Genomic DNA, 14088 nt, shown 5'->3' on the forward strand with positions numbered 1-14088 from the left:
TCTGAGAAATGCAAGGAGTATTCAGTGAGATAACACACGTATAACACTTTAGGTATAATAAAGTTAAAAGATTTGTTAGCCAATATAGATGATACTTTCCTATTTGTATGTCATCAGACACTATGACCCTATTCATGTTTCTTGTAGAAATTTTGCCATCTTGGCTTTAGAAAATAGTAGTGGTTTCCATTCATAATACAGTTAGCATTGCTGTTTATTAAGTTTCAGTGTATACCCAGCTCTGAGCTAAGCAATGCACATACATTGTTTCCTTTCATCTTCGCCATAGTTTCATAAGGTGGATGTTACACCCATTTTACAAGTAAAAACACTGAAGCATTAAAGCATTAAGTAATATGTCCAGGGCCATGCAACCAGGAATTACCCAGAAAGAATGGAATCTCGGTTTATCTGTTTCTGAAGCTGTGCATATGACTATAACATTCTCTGGCTATGAATCTTGGGTGAAGGATCCCTTCTTGAAAAATATGATCTTCAGCTAACCAGTTGAATGAATGAAAGGTCAATTCCCTTCTTTGAAAAGGAAAAAGAATTGGACTATTAAAGTAAATGGAGGGAGGTCTTATCTTCTAGGAAAATGTTTGAGAATACCTAAGCAGTAAAACTTAGGAAGATTTCATTCACAAAGAGCATCTGATGTGAGAATGCGTGAGAAAGAGAAATTTTATTATCCAGGACATATGAGAGTGACCGTGTATGTCCATAAAAATAAAGCAATATTATCATGTGAATGCAGGATCCTGCTTTGCAAGAACTGGAGAGCAATTTCCTAATACAGCAAAAGCTGGTTGAGGCTGCGAAGAAGCTTGCCAATGAGCCCGACCTTTGCAAAACCGTGAAGAAAAAACGAAAGCAAGATTACACGGATGCAGTGAAAAAGCTTCAGGAGATTGAAAATGCTATAAATGAGTATCGCATTAGATGTGGAAAGAAACCCAGCCAGAAAGCAACAGTTATCTTACCAGGTTAGTAACTAGTGAGGTTTTTTTGAGTCACCTAAGTCAGTCCTCTTGATGGAATGTACCGTTTCCAAACCAGTTCATTTGATGAGAGAGAAAAGAATGGATTGATCCTTAAGTTTCTTAGGATAAAAATGATTCGGAATTTCATTCTTACAAGTATGTTAACGTGGTTTTCTGTGACCTTCTCACTGTTGTAAAACTATACTATTGCATTGCTTTAATTTTCAGGATGAAAGAGCTTTACACAGCAATATTAGTTCCCAATAAGAGAGATTCACCTCTAACTGGCCTGATGTCATTGCAAGAAATATATTTGAAAACACAGTGTATTCAGACAGCTGGGCCCTACATAATAGTTTCTCAGAGATTTTTAATGCAGCAGACCATATATATTTTCTAAGGACCTATCCAATATATGTGGATAGAAAAGAACTCTTACAATTACGGTTATTTATAGAGGCTATTTCGGAGAAGGAAATGGCACCTCAATCCAGTATTCTTGCCTGGAAAATCCCGTTGACGGAGGGGCCTGGAAGGCTGCAGTCCATGGGGTCGCTGAGGGTCAGACACAACTGAGTGACTTCACTTTCACTTTCATGCATTGGAGAAGGAAATGGCAACCCACACCAGTGTTCTTGCCTGGAGAATACCAGGGACGGGGGAGCCTGGTGGGCTGCCATCTATGGGGTCTCACAGAGTCGGACATGACTGAAGTAACTTAGCAGCAGCATAGAGGCTATTTATGGACATATGCTCCTGTTGTATTATGAAATGCAGAAGGCAGAATACAAAATTGTAGCCAGAACATAGTCCTGACATTGTATAAATATGTACACATAGAGACTGGTTGGGCAAGAGTTCAAAAATATTAATAGTTGTAGAATTTCATGTCAATTTTCTTCTTAATTCTCTTTAGTATTTTCAAAATTCTCAATATCATGTATCTAAAACTAATATTCAGAAAAAAATTAAACTGAAAAGTCTCATTTAGGTGGATTTCAAGTCCAACAGGTCTTCCATGTTTATTAGAATAATTTTTAGAATTGATCATTGGTTGAAATATGATTATTTCTTTTGATTCCAAGACTTTCCACCCTCTCCCCCATTTAAGCATCTGTGAAATTGGGATAATTCTTATACTAGATGAGGCATTACAGTTATGATCAGTACTTTTTCTTTTTTTACTGGAATATCAACTAATTATACATCTTAGATTTGACAAAATATGGTAATGAGGTTTAAAGTATACTGAGCTTCAGGGCATATGATTTGAAAAGCAGAGATATAGCTTTTTGGTAAGTGAATGCATGGACATCAACACACACGTGTTCGTCAACTACAGCTGGGGGATTTAGGATGGTTTTGACTCAATGCAAAATCCAGTTGGCCTCGTTGGTGGCCACCTTCTGGACCTATAGGAGATGGGTAGTGAGCAGGTCACTTAACTTTGATAGCCATTTGTTGTGGCCCATTCATCTCCAACTGTGTAAGATTCAAGTGTTATCCTTTACAGTAACTGACATTTAGGCAGCATTGATGCCAGTGGTTGAGTATATATCGGCTGGATTATTTTTAAAGCCTGCCTGACAGCTGACTATACTGGCATCTCGCCTTCAAGCTCTACCATGTGTCCCATTAAGAGACAGTCATCTTGGCTCTGATAGAGATCAATTTTAGATTGGATGGGGAGGTTCACTTCATAATGGCTTCGAAGCTTACACTGAGGTGTCACATTTGCCTGTAACCTTGCCCATCCTTGACAACTGAATATGGAAAGATTTGCCAAAGCACATCAGCACATCAAAGATGTCACTTTTTAAAAAAAATTTATTGGAGTATAGTTGTTTTATAATGTTGTGTCAGTTTTTGCTGTACAGCAAGGTGAGATGTCACTTTTTGCTAAACCCGTTTTGTAACATTTGACAAGCACCAGTAATAATCACATTTTTATGGACATTTCCAACCACCAGACTTCTTTCACTAGAATGCTGTATGTAGGTAACCAAAGTAATAAGTATAGTTAATATTTATTGAGCATTTGTCTTGTACCGGGAGCAAGGCCAAGGGCTTTACATCTATTATGTCATCGAATGCCCACCAAAGCACTAAACACGAGGTACTATTCTCATCCCTATTTTAGAGTTGAGCCAAATGATGCTTGGAGAGATTAAGTAATTTGCCCAGGGTCTCCCAGCCAATAAGTGACAACACCAAGCTTTGAATCCAGGTCTGTTTATTTCAGTGGTTCTCAACCAGCAGCAATTTTGCATCCCTGGGAAATGTCTGCAGGCGTGTTTGATTGTCAAAACTGAGGGTGGGGAGGGTACTGATATCCAGTAGTAGAGGCTAGAGAGCCTACAGTGCAAAGGACAGCACCCCCCAACAAAGAATCATTCAGTTGAGGATGTCAGTAGTACCACCCACTGTTAGGAAACCCTAGTCTGATTCAGAAGCTTCTGTACCACAAATGCCCTCACTCTATCAAGAAAAAGCCCTTCTCTTCAGGAGAGAGCTCAAAAAATAAGTTAACCTAACAGTGCAGTAGATTCTCAAAGGAAGGTTCTCAAGTCTGTTCCATTGTAAAAAATAATCCAGTGTAATATTTGTATAGTAGGGAAGATGTTTATGTCTTAAGTGGTCAATGAGTCCATTCTCACAACAGTTAATTACTGCTAATGCACTGTAACTAGTTGCATTTATCTAAGTAAAAATAAGATGCACTCCATTGAGAATTGTTTTATTGAACCATTAGGGGTGTCCAAAGGCACCGTTGTACTAAAGATAGTTTATTTTGTTCACAGAAGACATCATCCCATCAGAAAGTAGCTCCTTGTCTGACACTACCACCTATGATGATCGTAAGTAGCTCTCCCTTTTCAATATAAAATGTTACATATTCTGAAATACTAAGAAAGGTTTTGAGTAGGAAAGCCTATTTATTACTCTTTTGGGAAAAGTAGAATCAACTAGCTTACATTTATGAAGAATGGTTGGGAAAGGGGTTAATATTAGCTTTTACACAGGTTGGGCTGTGCTGTGCTTAGTTGCTCAGTCGTGTCTGACTCTTTGCAACCCCATGGACCATAGCCCACCAGGCTCCTCTGTCCGTGGGTATTCTCCATGCAAGACACTGGAGGGGATTGCCATCCCCTCTTCCAGGGCATCTTCCCAACCCAGGGATCGAACCCAGGCCTTCCTTTACACAGGTTAGCTCAGCGTTAAATATAGTACCGTACAAATCACATGACTTCAGTGAATCAAAGTACCATAACATGAGTAAATAGGTATCTTGATAAGGATTTGTAAGGTTCTGCAGGATTTATTTTTTTAGCTTTTGAAGTAGCTATAGATTCACAGGCAGTTGCAAAGTAATAAAGAGTCATTCACCCCGCTTTGTCCAGTGGTGACATCTTATGTATTTGGTGTCTGATAACAAAACCAGGAAATGAGTGTTGTACAGGCTACACTACCAGGAAATAATGGAAACTTTGATTTTTCACTGTCTACTTATTCTGGATAAGTGGGAGTTTATTTTCCTTAGAAGCACATATTTTAGAAATTGTGTTACATGTTACTGTGTCAGTTTCCTAGAAATAGACCTTATCTATTGTAAGGACCCATGTTCAGCACATTTCATGATGGAATGGATTTCATATCAAGCGGTAGAATATTTCCTTATAATCCCTTCCTTGTGCTTAAGCAGGGGAGCTGGCTATCTGTTTGATGTGACTTAAAGAATTCAGGAAGCCAATAAACCCTACTGATTTATCTTCTTCCAAACGGAATGGTTTGTGAAAGTCTTCCATTTCAGAACTCTTCCTTTTAGCTGAGGTTTGATCATGCTTGCCGCTCCTCTTTGAAAATACAAATATCAGTGAGAGACATTAACAAGTCCCTAATGACTCATCATAAATCAGTTTCATCCCTGTCAGTGATAGGATGAGTCTTTGGTCAGCCAGGGAGGCCTAAGAATGTTAAAAGTAAAGCTGGGCAAAACTGATCCAGTCCAACTTTACAGGCCAACTTCCTCTTGGCCCTTTATACACTGAGATTTTTCTGTGGTATAACTCTTGTAAAGCATCACCCATTATACCTGAGAGATTCATGTGCTCAAAGTGGCTCCTATTGAGTTGACAGAAGTTGGGTCCGTCCCCACAAAAACATTCAGTAATTTCTGTTTTCTATTGTGTAAAATATAAAAATACATTTCCTGGAACTTACGCACTTTAAAAAATTACCTTCTTTGGAAGAACATTTTACTCACCAGACAGATCTTCCACTTTATTGGGGGGAGGGAGGTGTTGGCAAGGCATTTGTTTACTTTTTTATTTATCTAGTTATTCATTCATTCACTTATTGTAGCCAATGATACCTTCACTCTTGCTGGGCAGCGATCAAGTTCAGTACCTCATTCTCCACGAATTCTTCCTCCCAAGTCTCTCGGTATTGAGAGAATCCATTTCAGAAAGTCATCCATCAATGAACAGTTTGTGGATACCAGACAGTCCAGGTAAGAAGACAGATCATCAAAGAGGTGACTGCCTCACCACTGTAAGATCTTTGCTCCAAAACAGTCAACCTATTTTTGTGTTATCCTGTTTATTCTTTCAGAAGGGGTTATCTTATAAAATCAAGCGTAGAATCTAACCCAGTTATTTGTTGTTGGCAGCAAGTGGAAGTGTCTTTAAAGAGGTCTTTTAAAAAATATTTGCTTGTTTCCTTAAAGTCTATTTGGTTTGTATTAAATAATAGAGGCATTAACTATAAATCTGAATTTGGATATAGTGTCAAAGTTCTGTTTCATCACCCAAAGTCTCAGGAACATTTAATACAACTCTACTAGGCAATAGAACTGACTTCTAATCTTTCAAAGGAAAATGGGACTTGAGTACATTTTTAATCTGTAACTTCTTCTCAGGTGTCTTAAGTAAATATTTTTGGGACAATAACTTTTTAAAAGATGAAAGACCAGTGATTCCCAGAATTTGGCTGCATGGATCACTACTAGGTTTTTTGTTTGTTTTTTTAAATTGGGTCCAAGATAGGATTACCAGCTTTTTACTTTGCCTAATTAGTATGTTCACACAGGTAGCACTGTGATTTCATGAAAATATGACACATATCCAAAATACAGTCATTGTTGTAGTAATAATAAGATGAACATTTGTTGAGCACTTAGTATGTGCCAGACACTGTTCCAAGTGTTTAATATATAATAACAAATTTAGTCGTAAGAAAATGCTCATTGTATTACTACCATCCTTAGCATTTATAGATAAGTACACTGAGGACCAGAAAGCATGAATCACTTGTTGGGTTCATCAATTAGTAACTGTCAGAATTGGGATTTAAACCGACATAGCCTGACTGCAAAGCCTATGATGTGATTTTAGCCAACATGTTTTATTGCATCTCAGGAAAGATGGAAATTAGTCTCAAAATAAAAGAGGATTATTTAGATGAAATGATTTTTCATTTATGAAAAGAGAACCAACATTTTGTTATGTTTCTGATCTGTCAAAGACCAGTGAAAATCTTTATTTCATATTAGCCCCAATTTGTAGATTAGCATTTAAGAACTGTTGCCTTAAACAATAGAGATCCAGGTGTCTAGAGCTGTGGTGTCCAGTTCAATTAAAAGCAAATAAAATTTAAAATTCAGCTCTTCAGTTCTACCGGTTGCATTTCAAGTCCTAATAGGCATATGGCTGATGTCTGTGATGCTGGGCAGCACAGATAGAGCTCATGTCCATCACCAAAGAAAGTCCTGTCAGATAGCACTGGGCAGGTATGTTTATTATATCAGGGAAAACAAACCTGTTTCAGCAAAAGGAATCATAACTGGGAAAATCATTATCTTAAAAAATTATTATGCCTCCATTCCCTATAGCTTCACCCTATAGATGTGTTTGCTCTTTCATCCAGCAATTTCACTTCTAGGAATTTTTCCTCTTGAATTAACTACAGGATCCTTATCTCACAGCATTGTTTACTCTAATGACAAATAAAAACAGCCCAAATGCTCAACTAGTGGATTAAGTAAATTACGGTCAGTATTTATGATGGAATGCTGTACACTCATTAAAATAACAATGTGAATGAATATTAAGCAACATAAAATGTTAGATCAAGTTGTGTTTTTTCCTTAAGTGGGTTTTGAAAGAGAATTTATAGTAAGATCTAATTTTTTGTTTTTAAAGGTATAAACACAGTAATTTTTTTTTAACTTTTTTGCCATGCTTTTGTAGTAAGTGAAGTGTAATCGAAGTTGTTTCTAATTAAAATAATTTCAAATTGTGTTCTCACTGTGCTGGGAAGTGGACAAAGCAATTTAAGCATGCTGTGAATGACTGTCTACTGGCCACATTCAGCCTGTGACCTATTTTTGTTATCTCCCATGAGCTAAGCATGGTTTTTAGAATTTTGAATAATTGGAAGGAAAATAAAAAACTAATATTTTTTGTGACAATCTTGTAACATAAAAATTATATGAAAGTTGAATTTCAGTATCCACAGTCAAATCTGATTGGCACACAACCACCTCCAGTCACATACATATTGTCTACACGGCTATCTTACTTCAGGGGCAGAGCTGAATCATTGGGATAGCCTGCAAAACCAAAAATACTTCCTATGAGACTTTTTACAGAAAAAGGACTTGCTACCCCTGCTCTCCTTGCTTTCAATCTATTTTATTGAGTACACTCTTTTTCAAAAGTCTTTTCGTTTTTTTCCTTCATGTTTATGACTCAGAGTCAGATCACTTGTGCTTCCCCTAAGACTCATCTAAGATGCACCTGGATACTAAACCACAAAGACAATTTTCCCAATTATCTCTTTATGTTCCCCTTCCTTCAGCTTCCTGTTTCTTTCTTTCTTTTTTTTTTTTTAACTGGAGTATAGTTGATTTACACTGTTGTGTTTGTTTCAGGCATATAGCACAGTGATTCAGTTATACATATATATAATTATATATACAATTATTAGCAGTTATTCATATATATATATTTTAGATTCTTTCCCCTTATAGGTTCTTACAAAATATTGAGTATAGTTCCTTGTGCTATATAGTAGGTCCTTGTTGGGTATCTATTTTATTTTATGTTGGGGTATAGCTGATTAACAATGTTGTATTAGTTTCAATATATAAGTATACAATAAGTATACAATAAAGTGATTTAGTTATACATATACATATATCTGGGGTTTCCCTGGTGGCTCAGATGGTAAAGAATCTGCCTGCAGTGCAGGAGACGCCAGAGACATGGATCCAATCCCTGGGTCGGGAAGATCCCCTGGATAAGGAAATGGCAACCCACTCCAGTATTCTTGCCTGGGAAATCCCATGGACAGAGAAGCCTGGCGAGCTACAGTTCATGGGGTTGCAGAGAGTGAGACATGAGTGGTGACTTAACGCTTTTTCACTTTTCACACATGTATCTATTCTTTCTCAGATTCTTTCCCCATATAGGTTATTGCAGAATATTGAGTAGAGTTCCCTGTGCTATACAGTAGGTCCTTGTTGATTATCTGTTTTATATATAGTGATGTATATCTGTTATTACCAAAATCCTAATTTATCTCTCCCCTTCCAGTAAGTTTCTAAGCAGCTTATTACAAATTTGCCAGAAATGTTGGGAGGCTCATCATTTTCTGATTTCTTTCTTCCCATCACAGAGAAATGCTGTCCACACACAGCAGTCCTTACAAAACTCTGGAGAGACGGCCCCAGGGAGGACGGAGCATGCCCACCACCCCTGTTCTCACCCGGAATGCCTACAGTAGCAGCCATTTGGAGTAAGAGAGCTTTATTCTAGTGGCTTTGTCTCCATTGACTTTTGCTCTAAGATTTTGTTTCACTTTGCTGTGTTTTTAATCACTTTCTGCAAGAGGACTTTATGGCTCTACATTTTCTATGCACTTAGCAGTTCAAATATATCAGCCAAGAAAATGTTCTTGAAAATATATTTTGCTTGGGTAGATATTGGATGTTTTGTGCCTTAATTCTTCCAACCAGACATTACTCTCTGTTATTCAGTGGTGTGGACGAAGATAATGACAAGAGTGACATTTTGAAGTGTTTACTTGAAGGCTGTGCTGTTTTATATGTCCTATATTATTTAGTCCCCATAAGAAGTCTGATTGGAGATATTAGGTACTGTTTTTGTCCTCCTTTTATATTAAAGAGAGGGAGATTAGTTAAATATCTTGTCCATGTTCATATAGCTGGGAAGTGACGGAGCCATGAGTTAACCCAGAGATCTCCAGTAGCCTGGTCCCCCCAATCCCCATCATCGACTTGATGGACATGGGTCTGGGTGGACTCCGGGAGTTGGTGATGGACAGGGAGGCCTGGCGTGCTGCGGTTCACGGGGTCGCAAAGAGTCGGACACACCTGAGCGACTGAACTGAACTGAACTGAACCCCATGAATGCTGCCTTCACCCTAGTCTGTGTACCCTGCTATCCTGTTGGGAAAAAGGACCCTCCAAAGACATATGGGTTTTTCTTAGGCTTTGATACAGGTTGTCCATCATCAGTTTAGCCTCTCTATTTTCTATGGACTGCCCAATTGACAGAACGTATTTCTTTTCTCATTTTGACCATGTGAACCCAGTGAATTCTGTTGTGGGTCAGCTTTGGAAACCTAAAAAAATCCTATTGCAGTTCAAGAGCTATCAACTCATTCGACATGATGTCAGTCCTCCTTTCCTTCTTTGTCCTCAGCAAGCTTGCCTCTCTCTCCTCTTTCAGACCCGAGCCTTCATCTCAGCACTGCCGCCAGCGGAGTGGAAGCCTCGAGTCTCAGTCTCACCTGCTCTCGGAGATGGACCACGAAAAGCCATTTTTCTCCCTCTCCAAATCCCAAAGAAGCAGCAGCACTGAAGTCCTGGATGATGGATCTTCCTACACCAGCCAGTCGAGCACCGAGTATTACTGCACCACGCCCGTGGCCGGCCCCTATTACACCACCCAGACGCTGGACACTCGCTCCCGGGGTCGCAGAAGGTCCAAGAAACAGAACGCCTCGACTTCCAATTCGGGAAGCATGCCCAACCTAGCACACAAGGATAGTCTGAGGAATGGCGTCTACCCCAAGAGTCAGGAGCAGCCTTCTTCCAGCTGCTACATTGCCGGGTACACGCCCTACGCGGAGTGTGACCTCTATTACGCCGGCGGCTACGTCTACGAGAACGACACGGAGGGACAGTACAGTGTGAATCCTTCCTACCGGTCGTCTGCCCACTATGGATACGACCGCCCAAGGGACTGCAGCAGGTCCTTTCACGAGGACGAGGTCGACCGGGTGCCCCATAATCCGTACGCCACACTCCGGCTGCCGCGGAAGGCTGCCGCCAAGTCAGAGCACATCACCAAAAACATCCACAAGGCCTTAGTGGCAGAGCACCTGCGAGGCTGGTACCAGCGGGCCTCTGGGCAGAAGGAGCAGGCCCACAGCGCACAGACTAGCTTTGACTCAGACAGGGGCTCGCAGAGAAGCCTGGGCTTTGCCGGGCTGCAGGTCCCCTGTTCTCCCAGCAGCCGTGCGTCTTCCTACTCCTCAGGTAAGAGTGGTACCCAGATTGCATCTTCCTCATGTGCCCCTGTTCCTGCCCCACACCCACCCCAGACCACCCTCCTCAAGGGTGCATGAGAGCAGGACCCAAGGTCAAACAAGCGGTAGCCGTTGGGTGGAGAGGCAGATTCAAGTCTAACAAACCTTCCCTGAGTTGGGGGCTTTCGTGTATTTTTATCTTTTCTGGGTCTTCCACTGACAGGCACATCCCTCTAAAGTGTTCTGGGCATTGGGATTATCAAATACACGCTGCTATATATAAAATAGACAACCAACAAGGGCCTACTGGATAGCAGAGGGAACACAGCTCCGTATTTAATTAATAACCTGTAAGGGAAAAGATTCTGAGAAAGAAATAACAACACTAATAATAAATATATATGAAAAGTGAAAGTGTTAGTTGCTCAGTCAGGTCTGACTTTGCCACCCCATGGACTAGCTTCCCAGGCTACACTGTCTATGCAATGCTCCAGGCAAGAATCCTGGAGTGGGTTGCCATTCCCTTCTCCAGGGGATCTGCCCAACCCAGGGATTGAAGCCGGGTCTCCTGCATTTTTTACTGTCTGAGCCACCAGGGAAGCCCAATGTGTGTGTGTGTGTATGTGTGCACTAAATTTCTGGGCTATACACCTGAAACTAACACAACATTGTAAATTAACTTTCCTTCAATAAATATATTTATGGCATAGAGATTTGATATATTAAAAGAATAGCATAAACCCTTTAGGTAAGCAGAAAACCATCAGGATTATACATCCTTTCTTGATCACCATGAGGAACTGGATCACCTAAAAGGCAGTTCATTCTGAATGCTCCGGTCCATGCATGAGACTTCTAAACCTCACTGGAGCTGGCATTTACTAAGCACTGTTCCTGGCACTGTTCTAAGTATTGTGCAGGTCTTGACTCAATTCAGTAATCATAGATACTCCACTTTATGGCTGATCCAAGGGACTTTCGAAGATCATTTTGATTAAAGGCATTCTCTCCATGCGTTGACTTTGGTCCCTACCTCCACTATTACTGCTGGAGGACTTACCTGCAAACCTCCAGCTGTGCTAGGTACTTTAAGGAAAGAAATGGGGGCCTAAAAGGAGAGGCTGTTGAGCATTTCACTTCTTCAGCAAACGAGCAGGCATGTCCAAGATGCTGAGGAGCCGGTTTAGAGCCTTTTCCTGGCCTGGATGAGTTCATGGTTTAGTTAGCAACCAGAGAAATGTATGAGTGTTAAGCAGTGTTAAAGCTCTAAGAAACAGGAACTGTGTGAAAAAAACTCAGATCGTGCGTCTTGCCCCGCTCTCAAGCATGACACCTTAGTGAGACATAGCTCAGGGATTCTTGCATCACTGTGTGATCATCAGTGAAAACTGTTCCTTTAAAAGTTTCCTAATGTTGTTGACAAGAGGCATTTCCATGGAGATTTCTGTTTGGGTTCTAGTGTTCTGCTATTTGTGCGAGACTTTGGACTTTCCTGCTTATTACATCTAACGTGAAAAGCCTCCTGTACTTACTTCTTATTTGTGGCTCTGATGTAGAGAAGGCCTTTCTTGCCCTTCAGGTTCAGAGTGTGACATGAGAAACTTGCAAAAACTAAAGAATGAGGGCTGAGACGCATGTGGATGGTCATCAGGGCACAGGGCTGGGGTAAATCTACCCCATCATCTCTTCAACCATCGAGGCCAGGAAGAAGCAGGTGTAACTCAGAAATTTCAACATTCCTGGCATTTGGCTCAGGACTGGGGCAAAGGTGAGAATGGAGATAACACTTCCTGGTGTGAGCCTTTCTGATATGCAGCTCAATTTTGGCCCCATGGGCCAAAAGGCATCACGTTTTTAAGGAATTAGGGGGATGGAATCAGTGCTCTCAGAATTGCCTTTTGGAATTTTCCTCATTCCTGTCTACATTTTATAGCTGCGGAAGTATGTTTCAACAAGCACGCATCATTCTCATGGAGAGAAAAGTTTCTGATGAATTGGCCGAATCAGTCAGGGGTTTTGTAATCCCTTCTAGCCACCTAAAGGCTCTCTGGGTTGACTCAGTTTTAGTAGTCAGGACAGCCACCATTTATTGGCGACTTACTGCTGTGCCACCCGGCCTGCTCAGCACTTTATGTATACTCTGCCACTAAGTGTGTATGCAACAATTCTGTGTAATGAGTGCTGTTGCTATGTTTATTATTATTACCCTAATCTTACAGATGAAGCACTTCTGGCTTAGAGTGCTTAAATGACCCTGCCCATAGGAATTCTATTACTGCTCTGATATCCCAACCACCACGCCTCACCGCCTGACTTAGAGTTATGAAACCTTCCTGGAAGTGGGACTTTTACATCCTGAGTCAAATCCTTGTGGCATCCAGGACTGCGGATGAGTTTTGAAATGTGTTAGTCTCACACTTATCACATGTGCTTTGTGGTTATAAAAGAGAGGAGGAGGTTGGCCACCAGGAACAGGAATCAGAGGAGAGCTGGAAGGCTCCAGGAGCAGGGTGGGGCTTTTGAGTCTTGGGTGACGTGCATGGCATTGTGCACAGAGGCATGGAACAGGGCTCATTTTAGAGTTGTTGTTCAGTTGCCAAGTTGTGTCCAACTCTTTGCAAACCCATGGACTGCAGCACACCAGGATTCCCTGTGCCTCACGATATCCTGGAGTTTGCCCAAGTTCAGGTCCATTGAATCGGTGATACCATCCAACCTTCTCATAGTCTATCGCCCTCTTCTCCTTCTGCCTTTAATCTTACCCAGCATCAGGGTCTTTTCCAATGAGTCTGCTGTTTGCATCAGTTGGCCAAAGTATTGAGACAGGACAGCAAATGCCCAGCAATGGGGCATTCACTGGGTTTTGCTCCCATATTATGCCCTTGCTTTATTTTTTTATTTTGTTTTTTACCATTTTTAAAGAAAAAAATTTTAATTGAAGTATAGTCGATTTACAGTGTCGTGTTAGTTTTAGGCGTTTAGCAATGTTATTTAGTCATATATGCATATGTGTATTTATGCTTAAGTATATGTATATATATATTCAGATGCTTTTCCTATATAGGTTATTGTCTAATATTGAATATAGTTCCCTGTGCTGTATATATATAATAAGTCTTTGTTGTTTATCTATTTTATACACAGTAGTATATATATGTTATTCCCAGATTCCTATTTTATCCCTCACCCCCACCATTCACCCTTGGTAACCATAAGTTTGTCTTCTCTGTCTGTGAGTGTGTTTATTTTATAAGTAAGTTCATTTGTATTATTTTTTAGATTCCACATATAAGTGATATCATATGATATTTGTCTTGTGATTTCACTTAGTATGATAATCTCTGGTTGTATCCATGTTGCTGCAAATGGCATTATTTCATTCCTTTTTATTTAGATCCTTGTCTTGTTCTAGATTAGTTCCTCAGAAGAACTAAATCTCTTCTTCCTGAAAAATCTTTCCTATACTATTTACCTTCCCCCTACCTCAATCCCAAACTTTTTTTAAAAGGCAAAAACGTGCCTTGATCCTACTGGTGGTCGATACCGCCTT

At 40.3% G+C, this 14088-nt stretch overlaps 1 protein-coding gene across 10 annotated transcripts in view; it reads left to right on the top strand.

The window, feature by feature from the left end:
• The window catches only part of FRMD4B (FERM domain containing 4B), a 352925-nt gene that overhangs the window by 332148 nt on the left and 6689 nt on the right, over positions 1 to 14088 (top strand). For 8 of the 10 annotated variants that reach the window (XM_044933559.2, XM_044933558.2, XM_044933560.2 and 5 more), the window contains 5 exons: positions 758 to 986; positions 3785 to 3841; positions 5346 to 5493; positions 8661 to 8780; positions 9737 to 10548. In XM_044933559.2, the coding sequence (XP_044789494.1) occupies positions 758 to 986; positions 3785 to 3841; positions 5346 to 5493; positions 8661 to 8780; positions 9737 to 10548 (1366 nt within the window). The remainder of the gene's footprint in view (positions 1 to 757; positions 987 to 3784; positions 3842 to 5345; positions 5494 to 8660; positions 8781 to 9736; positions 10549 to 14088) is intronic. The other 2 variants (XM_044933554.2, XM_044933555.2) reach the window with 2 other exon arrangements.

This window comes from Bubalus bubalis, chromosome 21 (assembly GCF_019923935.1).
Source record: "Bubalus bubalis isolate 160015118507 breed Murrah chromosome 21, NDDB_SH_1, whole genome shotgun sequence".
NCBI classification, from domain to species: domain Eukaryota; kingdom Metazoa; phylum Chordata; class Mammalia; order Artiodactyla; family Bovidae; genus Bubalus; species Bubalus bubalis.